Raw genomic sequence first — 15932 nt, forward strand, 5'->3', positions numbered from 1 at the left:
CCCAACACAACCCCAGCAGCGCTCAACTCCTTTGAGCCCACGTCCACCTTAGAAATAGAGAACATCCTTAAGAAGATAAAACCATCGTCTCATCCTTTAGATCACATTCCGTCCAACCTGCTGAGTTCGATCCCTAACATTGCCAAACCCGTTGCAGACATCAACTGCTCTCTCGCACAAGGCCAAGTCCCTAACCAACTCAAGTTGGCAATGCTCAAGCATCTCCTCAAAAAACCCAACCTTCCCACCACAGACCCAGCTAACTTTAGACCCATAGCAAACCTTCCAATGATTGCCAAAAATATGGAGAAAGTTGTAAACAGACAACTTTCAGAATTGCTTGACGAAAATAACATCCTCACCACAAACCAATTTGGTTTCCGTAAGAACCAGAACACCGAATCGCTATTAGCCCCACTAGCAGACACTATTATCTTTAATCTGGAAAAAGGCCAGCCTTGCCTCCTTGCACTTCTGGATCTCTCCTCAGCGTTCGACACTGTGAACCACATGTGCCTCCTTCAGCGTCTCACCGACATTGGCATCACAGGAGCAGCATTCAACTGGTTCAAATCGTTTCTCGAGAACAGATATTATAAGGTCAAAATAAACAGTAAAGAGTCCCACCCCATTGAATCCAAGATGGGGGTACCGCAAGGATCATCCCTTTCACCCACTCTTTTCAATATCTATCTTCTCCCGCTCTGTCATTTACTTACCAACCTCAAGCTTAATCACTTCCTATACGCGGATGACATACAAATTCTCATCCCTATAGCGGAATCTCTACACAAAACTATGTCATATTGGAATAATTGCCTCTCAGCAATCAACAACCTACTCGCCAGCCTCAACTTGGTTTTAAACACAAACAAAACTGAAATCCTCCTTATTGCTCCTGAAAATTATGTCCCACCCACCTCTCCAACTGCCAGCCAAAGTCATGACACCTCCATGAACCTAACTTCGCCTCAAGTAAGAGGCCTGGGTGTACTTCTAGACAACAGACTCAGCCTCAACAAGTTCGTAAATAACACCACAAAAGAATGTTTCTTTAAATTACAAGTATTAAAGAAACTAAAGCCTCTACTACTCTACAGAGACTTCCGTATGGTGCTACAATCAATCATACTCCCGAAACTGGACTACTGCAATTCTCTCCTTCTGGACCTTCCCGCTTGCACCACCAAACCACTTCAGATGGTCCTGAACGCCACGGACAGAATACTCACAAACGCCAAAAAAAGGGATCATATCACCCCAATCCTCCAGCATCTCCATTGGCTTCCGATTAAATACAGGATTCACTTTAAAACTATTATGATGATACACAAGGCCCTACATAACATCTCTCCTCTCAACTTAACTTTTCAACTGCAGCTACACACCTCCAAGAAACCGACTAGAAGTGCGTACAAGAACATGCTAATCACCCAGCCGGCAAAAACCTCCCTGAGGAAACGCGCACTATCCACAGCGGGCCCTACACTCTGGAACTCGATACCCCCAGACCTTCGACTTGAACCTTGCCATAGTACTTTCAAAAAGAAACTTAAGACTTAGTTCTTCACACAAGCATTCCCGGAGAGCTAAGAGCAGGAAGAATGACATTATCAGCATAGTCGTTGTCCCCCAGCCCTTTCTGTACATAAGTTCCTGAAGAGTTAGTTATTGATATTTAAATAATCATGAATGTTCACTGTAAGCTCCACTAAGTTCCTCTTTGCGCCTTCATGTTTTTGTTAATTGTTAAATGTTTCAATGTAAACTGCCAACGAGGCGACAGTTTCTTCATTGTAAACCGGTGTGATATGTATACTTTACAGGAACATCGGTATATAAAAATAATAAATAAATAAATTATCCAGACCATTCGACCCTGCAATTGGTCGATAAATATCAACCATATGGCTCGAGCTTCCAGCCAACTGATGCTCCAAAGAGACTCTTCTGTACTCCAGTACCCTTGTGCTGTCAACTCCTGACAGTGAGCACCCCAACCCTGGAGGCTCGAATCCGTTTTGAGTACTAGCTAGTCTAGTGATCGTAGGGAAACTCCCTTCCTTAGATGGTCCACTTGAAACCACCACTGCACTTGTACGCTGATCTCCACTGGTAGGTGAAGCCGTATCGAATAGTCTTGAGACTGAACTCCAACGAGCCAGCAGAGTGCGCATATGTGCCCTTGCCGATGTAACTACCTCTAGGGTGGCCGCCATCTACCCGAGCACCTATAGATAAGACCACACTGTTGGACGTATTGTTTCTGACAATAGTTGCACCTACACAGCAGCTTCTCAATGCAGCCCTCCGACAGGAACACCCAGCCTTGCTTCGGGTCAAACCGAAAACTGAGATACTCCAGTGTCTGGGATGGCTGTAAATTGCTCTTGGGCAAGTTTGTCACCCAATCTAGTTCCTGTAGCAAGGAGATAATCTTGCAGGAGACCCAAAAGTTCTCTTCCAGACTCTTGGCCCAAATCAGCCAATTGTCTAAGTCAGAGCTTTCCAAACTTTTCATGTTGGTGACACACTTTTTAGACAAACATAATTTCACGACACGGTAATTCAGTCTACTAGTAAACCAGAGGTTAAAGGTTAAACGAACGAAACATATTTTGACAATTTATGTATGTTTCCTTAAATATATACATAAATAAAATGTTTCACGACACAACCTATCTCATGAAAACCTTAAATTTATATTAAAAATATATATTCCAAGATTCATGTTATTGTTATAATTTATGAGAAACAATAATAAAACAAATTGTCTGTCCCCCACACACTCATCTCTCTCCTCCCCCCCAGCACATGTCTGGCCCCCACAAGCACATGTCTGTCCCCCCAGCACGTTTGCCCCCCACTCACTCATCTCTCTCCCCCCAGCACATGTCTGGCCCCCACACTCATGTACCTCGTCTTTTTGATTGTTGCCAGTTAAGTGCTTCACTCCCTTCCATGATCACCAGACACTGCTGCTTGCAGTCAGTACTCCTCATGGCCAGGCCTCATCGACAGCAGCAGCCAATGCAAGGATGGCTGGGCTTGTTCCACCCACCAAGCCCCCCAAAAAAACACGATTGACAGCAAAAATCACCCAATAATAAGCAACCCATAAACTGAAAAAAAAAAGTGAATCTCTAGAAAAAAAAAAAGCCCAAACTCGCATCAGAGTTGACCGGGCTTGCGCGACACACCTGCACACTGCAGGCGACACACTAACGTGTCCCGACACACAGTTTGGAAAGCTCTGGTCTAAGTATAGGTGAACCAGAAAGCCATCCTCTCTCAACAAGGCCTTAACCACCACCATAACCTTGGAAAAGATTCTGGGTGCGATGGTCAATCCAAAAAGGTAGTGCTCAAAACTGATGTTGTTGCCCCAAAACAGGGAAACGCAGAAACCTTTTTGTTGCTCCAGACAGATGGGATATGAAGGTATGCCTCTGACAAATCCAGAGTCGTCAGAAACTCCTGACTGTACTGCCATCATCACTGAGCATAAGCTTTCCATGCGAAAACAAGTCACCCACAAATGACTGTTGACGCCCTTGAGATCTAGGATGGGGCAAAAGGAGCCCTCTTCTTGGGCATAATGAAATAAATGGAATATTAGCCCATATTTTCTTGTGACATGGGCACTGGAACAGCCCGCAGGCTGAGGAGCCTTGACAACATACACTCCACTGCTAGTCTCTTCTGCGAAGAGTTGCAAGGAGACACCATGAAAATGTCCCGAGGGACACTGAGAAACTCCAGAGCCATCTCTTATCACCTCCAGAACCCACTGGTCTGACATGATCTCGACCCTCCTGCGATAAAAGAGAGGCAACCCCCTATCTCCTGTTCCCAGGGGTGGGTCGGCTGGGTTCACCGAGAGGCTCGGGAGGCCCCACTACCCGAGCCTGCACCCCTTCTGGGCTACCTGAGATGAAAGGACTGAGACCTACCCAAAGCCAGAGTCCTCTGAGAAGCCGCTCCTCTGTAGGATCAAAAGTGTCTGAAATCCCTAGCACGACCTCTTGTACCGAAGGAACGCAGCATCTGCTTCTTATGCTTTGGTAACTGAGGAACCTGGGCTTCACCCCACTTATTGGCCATTTTTACCAGCTCACTCCCAAACAAGAGTGATCCCTTAAAAGGCAATTTCATAAGATTAGACTTCAAAATTGTATCGGCTGACCAATTCCTGAGTCATAGCTGATGCCTGGCCACTATTACCAAAGCCATTCCTCTGGCCAAACTGCGGACCAAATCGCAGCACAGATCTGCCAAAAACACGGCTGCCGATTCCATGACTGCCCTGGAATTCACACCAGATTCAACGACTTCTTGAGAGAGAAGTAAACAAGAGCAAGCCAACAGGGAGCAACAAGAAGCCATCTGCAAATTCATTGCCATCGCTTCAAAGGCCTGCTTAAGGATGGCCTCAATTCTTCTATCTTGTGCATCCTTCAAGGCTGCTCCCCCTTCTATGGGGATAGTCGTTCGCTTGGTGACAGCACAAACAAGTGCATCTATTTTCTGAAAGCACAATTGCTCTCTCGCAGTCAGATTCAGGGGGTACAGCCCTTCCAAGGCTCATTCCCCTTTAAAATAAGCTTCCGAGGCAGCCCATTCAAGATCGACCAATTCTTCAATAGCCTCCATAATAGGAAATGAATGAGGCTTTACGCAAAGAAATCAAAAAATAGGATCTTTCTTTGGCTTAGACATGGAATCAGTCCCCGGTACCCCCAGCATCTTCAATGTCTGGGAAATCAAAGCCGGTAACTCATCTCTATGAAAGAAACGCAACATAGTCTATATGGCTCCAGCCCCGGAGAAATTTCCCCATCCTCCAGGGAGTAAGGATTGGCTTCATCATCCATGACATCCAGGTCCATATTGGAGTGATCCACAGCAAGTCTAGACATACTCAGATGCTTATCCGCAGCCTGCAATCCTGATCTGTTAAGACTGGCTGGGGCCTTCAACTGTGCCTGAAATAAAGGACTGCAGCCCTTGAAAACAATTCCACCCAAGAAAAGGAAGAGGGGTCCATGCCAAAACCAGGGGGCGTCAGTCTTGCGCCCACTGAACTACTTTCCCCTGCTGACAAACCAGGTAGAGGAGCCCCAAATTCAGATGAAACCTCTGGCAGCTATTTTTCCATTCCCTTATTATGCCAGGCTTAGTAAAACAAGAAGGGGACAATTCTTCCTGAGCCTCCAAACAGTGCCGACTTAAAATTAGAGGAGATGCCAGACTGAGGTACCCGGATTTGGCAAGCAGCACAAAGGGTAAGGGGCATAGGATTCTTTGCTATCAGCGCCATAGAGTTGTCAGTACGCTCCAACAGGCATTTAAGAACTGTGTGCCCAGCTATGCTCACAATAGGCGCTTGAAAAACTAGGAGCTCAAAAATTAGGTGCCAAATACACCATTCAGTATATGGTCAACTAAGCAACTACCCGAGCACTCACTCCGTATGCAATTTGAGTGCCTGCCTAGGCATCCTTAAGCGCACCAAAGTACATCCACCTAGGTGCCTCTATGCGCACAACTGAGCCATCCAGGTAGGCATCCCTATGCGCCAAACTGAGAGCCCAGCTAGGCACACAACTAGACACACAGCCAGGTGAGTAAGCACGAACCAAGGTACCTGAAGAGGGCAGCCTTATGCGCAAACAAAAGCACGTGAAAGTTGCCGCAGCCTACCACACAGCGAATAATCTAAGCCTGACAGTGAGGCCTAGCCCAGAAGGCTGCTCAACCCAAGCTTTCCGAGTCCCAAGCTTCACCAGAGGCGGGAATATACGTCAGATCGGTGAACCAAGCACAGAGACCAGAGGGGAGAGGAATCCCTAAAATCAACTCCCCCTTACCTAATTTTTTTTTTTTTTTTTAATTACTCTTTACCTGAGTTAAGCCCGTCCCAGCAAAGTACAAAGTCGGCTGTGGGGGAGAAGGCATAGACTTTCACCGCTACACTTTGTTGGCTTCCTGCACCCACTTGCCTTTCAGATTTTTTTTTTTTTTTTTACAGCTAAGTGTACGTCAGCAGAAACCAGCACTGGACCAAGGCACTCATCTGAGGGAGGGATCTGAAGAAATCACCTCAGCAAACTCGACTGAGTAAGGGACCATAAGGTATCAACACAGGAGAGCGGGGCAATAAACTTTTCTCCTTCTACAACAAAATTTAACACAATCCCAGTAGGGAGATGGACATCCACCATCTGCTGGAGATGGAGAATACTGGAAAGCTGATGTCAGGGCAGGGGTATATATATACCCGATGTCAGCTTTGCATAACCCACTGCTGTGGATCCACCTATCTGAATGCTAAGGAAAAAAAACATTTTAGGTGATTTAGTTGTAACATTTCTTTCAAAGCATTAGATCGATCCTAAAATAGGTGAAAGATGCATTCATACCAACTACAGTGAAAATGTCATTTAAAAAAATGAATCTTTATTAAAAGGTTATTAAACACGTCTTGCCAGTGTCACAATTCAGAGACAAAACGCAAAATGGCACCACCAAATGTGGGTTTTCTTTCCACCTACCATTTGGAGCAGATTCAATTTTAGCCAAACTGAAATTCTCCTTAGGAACATACAGTGTTAAATTATAGTGCTGTTAAGCCTTCGTTCCAGGTTGCACAGGGGTCTGGTGCATTGCCTGGGAAAGTAGGGAGAAAGCAAAGTTGCTTTCCTGTTATAGGTGTTCTGTGAAGACAGCAATTCACCAATCACACAGGTGAGTCATGTGATCACACATAGCATCACCAGCCTGCTTCTGATATGGTGAGAAATCACCATCACAACCACCAGTCAAAAGATGAATAAAATTTCCTTTCCAGAAATTATGCCTGCAATAAAAACACTGACTACAGTCCTGTCCAACACCCTGTTTCCCGCTCAAAAAATCAGAAATGGGGATGGATTGATTTGGCAGAAAAATGAAAAAATAATTTTAAGGGCAAAAAACAAAAATCACTGACTAGGCAAAAATCAAGTTTCTGGCCAAGGACAGGAGAAAATTAGAACATTATGATGAACAAAAAAAACCACAAAGCTTGCAGGAATACATCCAACTGGGGCAGTGGAGAAACAAAAAACAGAGGACAGCAGTCCGGCACATTTTAATTTATTTATAAGTATTTCTATACTGCCCCTCCAATCTCAGGAAAGACTTTTGGTTTTACTTGAAAGCTTTGGAAATTGTATTCCAAATGGCACCACGCAGTCACATGACCCACTTATGTGTTATGATGAACCTGCTGATTTTCACAGAAGTTGCATGCTTGCTGCATCCACCAGACTCCATAACAGCTCTGAGCAAGGCCCAGGACTGAGGAAGCTGTGCTGATGTGCTCCTTGCTAGGCTCCAATGGACTGGAGCAGTGACTGCAAGGAAGAAAGCGCCATACTAAGCCCAAATAGCAAAGAAAATATTTTCTCCATTTCCAACTCTAGGATATTCATTTTGCCCAGGAATTTCAATGTTAGTATAAAAAGGTCTATGGAAAAATGACTTTTCCACATGTTTTTCTCCTGTGTAGTAAATCAAAGTCATTTTTCACTGCTGTAATTGAAGTTCCCAGGCAAAATAAAGTCTGAAAATGAATGTCCCTAACTATATTGTATATAAAGGATGGGCAAACACTCATTTTTTTTTTTAATGCAGGGCAACTTTTGTGGCTCTCACCTGCATTAGGGGCCAAGGATTGGAGGGTGACCCCTCAAGGGCTCTAGTCAGGGAGCTGGGGGCGAGATGGGTTTATGCATAGAAATGGGCTCGTTTTAGATTGTCGACCCACTCTGTGAGTAAAAAAGTACATGCATTGTGCTAGTACACACATACTTTTATGCTCAGAGAGAGAAGGTGTTCCTGGAGGTTGAGTTGGAGAAGGGCTGGTACTTATGCACCTAACACACACGTGTGTTTAATTTTGCTGGAAAATGTTAACTGCACAAATAGCAGGTGCAGATCTATGCCCATGCTTTTTCAAACCAAATTTTCAAAGGGAAAGATGACTTTACACTGCTAGGCACAGTTTGAAAGTTGCCCTCATAATGACAGCAGAACCCTGAGGGGTAGATAGAAATCAATCAATCACTGAGATCTTGTAGTGGGGTGGGTAGGGAAAGATGATGGGACTGCAGGTTCACCGGGTGACAGAAAAACTTTACAATCCCCAAAATGTTGCTACCCTAAGCACAGACCTAGCAAAATGCGTGGTTGTGCTAAAAGGCCCATATACGCAAGTATTTGGGCTGCGTGCAAGCAATGCATATTTTAAAAGCCGCAAATTAAGCACATTAAACACAGGCGTGAGTTAAAAAAAATATAGGGGGGGCTGAGTTAGGACATGCCAGTGGTGTTTCAGGACATGTATATCTAGAGGCCACAGGCAGGCAGTTTGTTAGCTGCATATATTTACTGCTGCTCCTAATGGTGTAAATCTGCAGAAATCTATTTTTAGGGTGAGGGAGTGCAGGCTGAAGAACCAGAGGAGTCTGGATGACTTCGAGATAGATTGGGCAAACTATTCTAGAGATAAGCAGCTTGTAATATATCTACCACTTGGGATCCTACCAGGTACTTGTGACCTGGACTGGCCACTGTTGGAAATAAGATACTGCGCTTGATGGACCTTTGGTTTGGCCCAGTATGGCAAGTCTTATGTTCTTATGTAAACTGGGAATGTCCTTCACATGAGCATGTTTTAAAATCCACTCACCTGCGCGTGTTAAAGCCAACAAAGTCCTAAGGAAGATATGCGAAGTACGTTTGCTCAAATAATGATTTAAAATTAGGGGCACACATATACGTATTAGGCCTATTTTAAGCCATATGTGTGCAAGATTGTGCACCCATATACATGTGTATGGGTGCCCGCGTGTATGTTTTAAAGTTACAGTCTGTGTGTGTACATGCAGGCTGGGAGGGGGTTTCTGGTAATTCTGACCCAAAAAGTGTAAAAAGAATTTTTAGCTCTAATTTTTACGTGCTACTCAGACTAGATGTCATTCTCTTGAAGGTAAAAGGTTTAACACTCTGCTACCTGGAATACTCACCTGCGCCTGCATGTACCCTAGCAGTGGCTCTAGTATGGCAATTTTCTTTTTGTACTGAAGTGTATTCAGAGCACAGAAATAATGCATTGTGGTCTGATGTTGCTTCTTTCTAGACGTGTAAACATCTTCTGTAACTTCCAATTTAACCTTAAAAAAAAAAAAATCAAATTTTAAAAAGCTACAGTACTGTAATTCACTGTGGGCCTGATTTACTAAGCTTTTTTCTCTCATAGAGAAGGACAGGGAAAAAAGCTTTAAGTAAATCAGGTCCTTTATTTGTTAATAAACTTGTCTTCATTTTTAGTGTAACAAGCACATACAGGACGACTTTCTAGTATTCTTCCAAAAAAAAAAAGTATCAAACACTGGTGGTTCCATTACTACGCCACAGCAAATCTTTAGCCTGACATACAGATAACTAGTGGTTTCCCCCCTCCAGTTTCAAATTAATTTAATAAATGTTAGCATTATTCGTTAAAAGGGTGGCTAGTACTGTAGTACTAACCATGAAAGAAGTTAAATGTGGGGAGGGCAATTATCAAAAGCCATTTGCCACTATAAATGGCCATTTACCTGGTAAAAGAAATTTTTTTTTTTTTTTAATTTACCTATCCTACATGTAGGTAAAAGTATGCAGCAGTTCCACAATACACAGTTTACCTGTGTTTTCGGGGTGGGAATCCTGGGGGCAATATTGAGTTGGAGGAGAAAACTCACATAATTCTGGAATTTTAAACACTACGCACATTGTTTTGATCAGAAAAAGTATCAAAAGAAAAAGGGAGTGCAAATCTCTACAGATACTTTTATCTTGAGCAATTTCTAAAAGGAAAATGCACACCTACTGTTACATTTTACCCACAGATTTTGCATCGATAGACTGTATACATGTCCAGACAGTTTGAAAATGGCCCCCCTTTATGTGTGTGATTTATGATAGTGGGGGGCAGGGACTGTAGTTGAGCTTTACAGATTTTGGACTCATTTTACGTTTCAGCAGATTCTGATATCTATTTAAATGCTTTTCACCAAAACAAATTTCTATTATACTGAGAACTGCTTTGAAGTGCCTGAAAGGCAGAATATAAATAACAATTAAATAATCTGAAGGATATAAATTTGGATAGTGACTCATTTGCATTCTATTGTCTGCAGAACCCTAGTGGACAGTCATGTAACGTAAACTCAAATGCTCTCGATTTATACTGTAAATCAGAAGACTTCCCGATACAAAATCAGACATAAGGAGAACTACTTCATAACATTATCCTTAAGTTTTTGCTACAAAGTGATGGCAAGTTGTCACCCCCATCTTGCTATGATTTCTTTGAAAATTCCTTGTACCATAGACAAAACCATGTGCCTGTATCTTGGTAGTTTCTGTAACCATATGAAACAGATCAGGACTAAGTTTAATAACGTCAAATAAAATCACTGAGGAAGGCAATTTTCAAAGCCATTTCCATAGGTAAGATAGCATTTTACTTGCAGAAATGGGAGTTTTGAAAATTGTTTCTCTGCTTCCTACCCCTCAGGGCAGGCAAAAATACCTGTGTTGGTCACAAATTTTCCAAGGGAGGAGTTTTTCTTTGAAAAAGATACAAAATAATCATGAACCTGCAAGTACTACAAACTGTTTCATTATTGCCCCCATAACATTTCCTTCCTGAGTTCCTTTAATGAGCCAGTAACAGACTTTGAAAAAAGAATCAGTTTACTCCAACCTTCCAAAGATATTTCATGACCTGATTCATAGACCTATTTCTCCTGTTTGGGGGCAAGGACTGTATATTTTATTCAGTCAAATATATCACAGTAACCAGTCTAGAATCCTGCAAGACCAGGGTTTGAGTTGGAGAGGGGAAGCAAATGCCTGTAATCCCAATGTCACAAGAAGTCCCACTGGCTTGGAGCTAAAAGCTGCTTGGTCCTTTCCAGGCCCATGTTAAGTAGTATATTTCTTCCCTAAGGTACATGTCTTTAGGTGGAGACAACAAGAGAGTGAGCAAGGGGTCCATGATACAAAGTGTTCAAAATGCTGCGCCTGCCCCCCCCACAGATTTCTTTGCTACCAGGAAGCCCTCATGGGAGAAAAGGTTAGGCTGCTGCAAGGCCTGAGCATGCACCAGCTTACAGGTTTGCACCAAATCTCTCTCATTGCCTTCACCTGAAGACAAACAATGGAAAAAATCACATATATGAAAGTGTTTTAAAGTAAACAACGTGATAAACCCTATGTGAGCAATTGCACACTTATGCTGCAAAGGGTTTTAACATTTAATCACTTGTTATAGTAGTGCTTGCTCGATGTACTTAATCATGGGGTGATACACGTTGTTTCTCATAAAGAATTGCCACAATTTTGAGTAAATAAACTATCTTGAATTTTTTCAATTTTTTAACTAGAAGAAAGTTCATTCAACATCATTTTATATAGGAAAACGTTTTTTGGACTTATCCTTCCAGATGACGATTAGAACAAAGCGCTCATCCACTTTGCTCAGCAAACGACCAACACCACTGGTGTTTCATGGACTTCATCAGGGGCTAATGTTTCTAAAACAAGAAACATAGGATACATTTTATGAGTATCAGATACATCAAACTTGGAATGTATCCGATACTCATAAAATGCATCCTATACTCATAAAACATTAGCCCCTGACGAAGTCCACGAAACACCAGTGGTGTTGGTCGTTTGCTGAGCAAAGTGGATGAGCGCTTTGTTCTAAGCGTCATCTGGAAGGAGAAGTCCAAAAAAATGTTTCCTATATAAAATGATGTTGAATGAACTTTCTTCTAGTTAAAAAATTGAAAAAATTCAAGATAGTTTATTTACTCAAAATTGTGGCAATTCTTTATGAGAAACAACGTGTATCACCCCATGATTAAGTACATCGAACAAGCACTACTATAACAAGTGATTAAATGTTAAAACCCTTTGCAGCATAAGTGTGCAATTGCTCACATAGGGTTTATCACATTGTTTACTTTAAAACACTTTCATATATGTGATTTTCCATTTGTTTGATATTTATCATCACATATTGTACCAGTTTTTCATTTTTAAGTGTTAAAGTTCAACTGAAGACATACATCCTAGGGCAGGAAGATAGTTCTGGCCAGATGAGATAAGAGGGTGTGGCCATTTAAAAGAAATTATATAAAATTGGGGTGGAGGAAGAGGAGTAGTAAAAATTGGAGGAGCACAAGAAGCAAGAGAAGATTTTTGGTGTTGCCCCAGTAAGCCAAAACAAAAACAAAAAAAAAAAAAACCCCTACTAATCTGGGACTGACCCAGGTGCCCTCCTTCTTCCCTTTGTCTCCCTTTCCTGGGCAAGGGGATACAGGGGTAGAGGGAAGAGGATCCATTGATCAAGGAGGGTGCTGCAAATGGACAGGGATAGGGTCCAGGATTGTGAAGGGGACTTGCTCTTTACTTTCTGTCTTGGGACCACAATCAGTGGCTCAGGCTTTGACAAGTCAGAGGAGGGACAGGAAGACAAGAAGGGTGATCTACTCTGCTCCTGACATTGTCTTAGACTTCAGCTAAGTCCTTAACTGCAATTCCATATGCAACTTTTCTGGTCCACATCAAACAAGGACTAGAGAAAATGTCTTCATTACCCATACACCCCCTTCCTCAGCCACTTCCTCATAAACTTAAAATTTCTGTTGCAAGGAGGTAGCATTGCTACTTTAAAAGGTCAGGATCCTTAATATAACACTTATTTTTACAGCACTATTGGATATATGCAGTGCTATATTATTATGGTGTAGGCATCCAGGTATGGTAAGCCTTTGCCCTAAACAGCTAACGACCGTAGTACCTTAGGCAATGGGAGATTAAGTGATTTGCTCAAGGTCAAAAGGAGTACGTGGGAGAAGCAGGATTTGAACCCTGGCTTCCCCGATTGTTATCCCTGTGCTCTAATCACTAAAGTCTCCTCCCTCAAATTTGAATTACTTGCAAGTAGGACATAGCTTTGTTAGATAGTGGAATAAAATAAACTCAAAATGCCGATAATCCAAATTTTTAATTACTATTTAAATCTTGCTGTAGCAAAAACCACATTTGTGAGCAATGAGAATATTATGATCCTAATATTTCCATTAAAGAAAACATAAGGTGAAGATGAAACCTTTTCATTTTCTCTTCGTTTTGATAGTCGACTGTATCTGTTGATAGCAACATCATGATCTAAAAATGCAATAAAATTATAATTATTAATAGAAATGGAAAATTTGAAAAAAATCCACACTAATGAGTTTTGCAGATGCACAGATTTGCAGGGTAAGGGTGCTAGCATTATCTGGTCCATGTATCCACTAGACTAAATTTTATCTTCAGGGACTAAATCTCCATAAGCCTCAGTAACAGAACCATGCATCTTTATCCATTGAAAAGGAAAAAAACAAAACAAAACTGGTTTTAATGAACACATCCCCATGCACTCAGAAATAATTCCAATTTCATTCAATGCAACAGAAACTTCAGAGAATGAAGAGAAAAACAAGGTAAAAAGTTTTAAAGTTTAGCTCCTAACAACTATATGGGCCGATTCTGTAAAGTGCACTCAGCCGTAACGCACTGTTCAACACACGTTTAGCTGGGTGTTTTCAAGGGGGGGTCTATTACCCCTTATATTTTAAGGGGTTTAGCGCCCAGCCAAACCCCCTGAAAATTAATAGTGCTCATCACATGCAAACGCATGTTGATGAGCCTATTAGTCATTCACCCAGGATTCAGAAAGTAAAATGTACACTGGGAAAAGTGTACAGAAAAGCAGAAAATACTGAACATAAGAAAATGCCATACTGGGTCAGACCAAGGGTCCATCAAGCCCCAGCATCCTGTTTCCAACAGAGGCCAAACCAGGCCACAAGAACCTGGGCAAGTACCCAAAAACTGCTTTTCTGTACACCTTTTGACTTAATATCCTAGCGACTTAATATCCTAGCGATATTAGTCGGAGGAACCAAAAATGTAAAAAAAAATTTTAAATGTGCCGTCCGGTTAGGAGAACAGAATCTCAATTTTACCTGCATCAGTTTTCCTAACCGATTGCTGTCAGTGGGTTTGGAAAACAGACACTCGTAAAACTGAACGTCACTTTCCTGAACCCGCTGACAGAGCCACCTCTCCTGGGCCAAGGAGCTGCTAAGGGTACATAATCATCCCTAACTCCTCCTTTTAGCGCAACCCCTCATTTTAAATATAGGATCGCGCACCCAGGAGAGGTGGCTGGGGGCACATCGGGAAAGCGGGCATTCAACATGGAACGCCCGTTCTCCTGCGATCTTTACTGAATTTTAAATATACATACCATTACTTGAAATCTGAAAAACTTCTTTTAAAGTCAAGATTTCTGTTAAAAAAAATAAATAAAATATGGTTAAGAAAACATTTTAAAGACATAATTTGAGAGCAGTTCTCATTATTTCATTTTCTTTTATAAAACACATCATATAAGTTTTGACTTGCACAAACTCGACTGCTAGGTTTGCTCTGCATATTATGCCCATGTCCATTACTCCACAGGTATCTAACATCTGGATACTGGTCAGGATTTCAGGGTTACCAATGCTTATAAAGATTAACTCCATTCAGATCCATCCTATACAAAATTTAATCATCCAGTATCTATTTTATTTTACTCTAAAGAACTGACTTAGTAGTAGGAAAATGAAAAATCTTGACTGCAATCCAAAAATGCTTTTATGGTTTGGGGGGGGGGGGGGGGGGGGGTATTTTTAAAGAGTATGGAAGTGTACAGGAAATTTCTTCTTTCTATTAATCAACTGCCATATTATCCATCAACATAAGAATTTTGTTAGGAGCTTTACAGAATTACTAGAACACAAATTGTTTCTTTTCAACTCAGATTTAAGATGGCATTATAGGGACTGAGGTTGAAACACACATACTAGGAACATTGGTCAAAAGGGCAACACTTCCCAGCCCAGGAATTGTGAGCGCTAAGGGGCGGATTTAAAAGCCCGGCGCGCCTATTTTGCATAGGCCGCCGGCGCGCGCAGAGCCCGGGACGCGCGTAAGTCCTGGGGCTTTGTCAAAGGGGCGGGGAGAGGGCGTGTCGGGGGCGTTTCGGGGGCGGGCCCGGGGGCATGGCGCTGGCCTGGGGGCATGGTCGAGGCCTCCAGATCAGCCCCCGGGACCAGAACACGGAGCGGGGCTGCCAGCCGGCGCGCGCAGTTACGCCTGCTTTCAGCAGGCATAACTTTGCCGACAAAGGTAGGGGGGGTGGGGTTAGGGTAGAGGAAGGGAGGGGAAGGGGAAGGAAAGTTCCCGTCCGAGGCTGCTCCGAAATCGGAGCGGCCTCGGAGGGAACAGGCACGCCGCGCTGGCTCGGTGCGCGCAGGTTGCCAAATGTGGCACCCCCTTGCGCGCGCCGACCCCGGATTTTATAGGCTATACGCGCGTATCTTATAAAGCCAGCGTACTTTTTTTAGGATCTACCCCTATATTTTTTATATTAACAGATTCTGTCTCAAATGAGATGATATGCTCCAGACAAGCAATTTCACAAGAGACATTTTTAACCTAATTATCAGGCCAATGCAATATTGGTGCTCATGAGCACCCGCTCCCTTAATCCACACCGATCCAGCCTTCCCAGGCTCCTGATTTAATATTTAAATCGAGTGCCTCCGAAAAAAGGAGGCATTAGGGGGAAACTATGTGCCCCAACGCGTCCTCGGCATTAAGCACCCAGGAGAGGGTGGCGGTCAGGTTAGGACATCCATTTTTCCCCAACTTGACCGCCAGCACACTTTTTTTTTTTTTTGCTTTTAATTCTCCTATTTTGGCTCCTCAGACTTAATATCGCAATGATATTAAAG

General features: G+C 42.7%; 1 protein-coding gene across 1 annotated transcript in view; it reads right to left on the minus strand.

The window, feature by feature from the left end:
• Positions 1–15932, minus strand: part of LOC115082576 (DCC-interacting protein 13-alpha-like) — a gene marked incomplete at its 3' end in the record, with an annotated part of 79587 nt that overhangs the window by 32315 nt on the left and 31340 nt on the right. Inside the window, exons 6-8 of the mRNA XM_029586794.1 lie at positions 14399–14440; positions 13214–13272; positions 9072–9218 (exon numbers count right to left, since the gene is read on the minus strand). Coding sequence (XP_029442654.1) covers positions 9072–9218; positions 13214–13272; positions 14399–14440 — 248 coding nt within the window. The remainder of the gene's footprint in view (positions 1–9071; positions 9219–13213; positions 13273–14398; positions 14441–15932) is intronic.

This window comes from Rhinatrema bivittatum, unplaced genomic scaffold (genome assembly GCF_901001135.1).
Source record: "Rhinatrema bivittatum unplaced genomic scaffold, aRhiBiv1.1, whole genome shotgun sequence".
Classification (NCBI taxonomy): Eukaryota; Metazoa; Chordata; class Amphibia; order Gymnophiona; family Rhinatrematidae; genus Rhinatrema; species Rhinatrema bivittatum.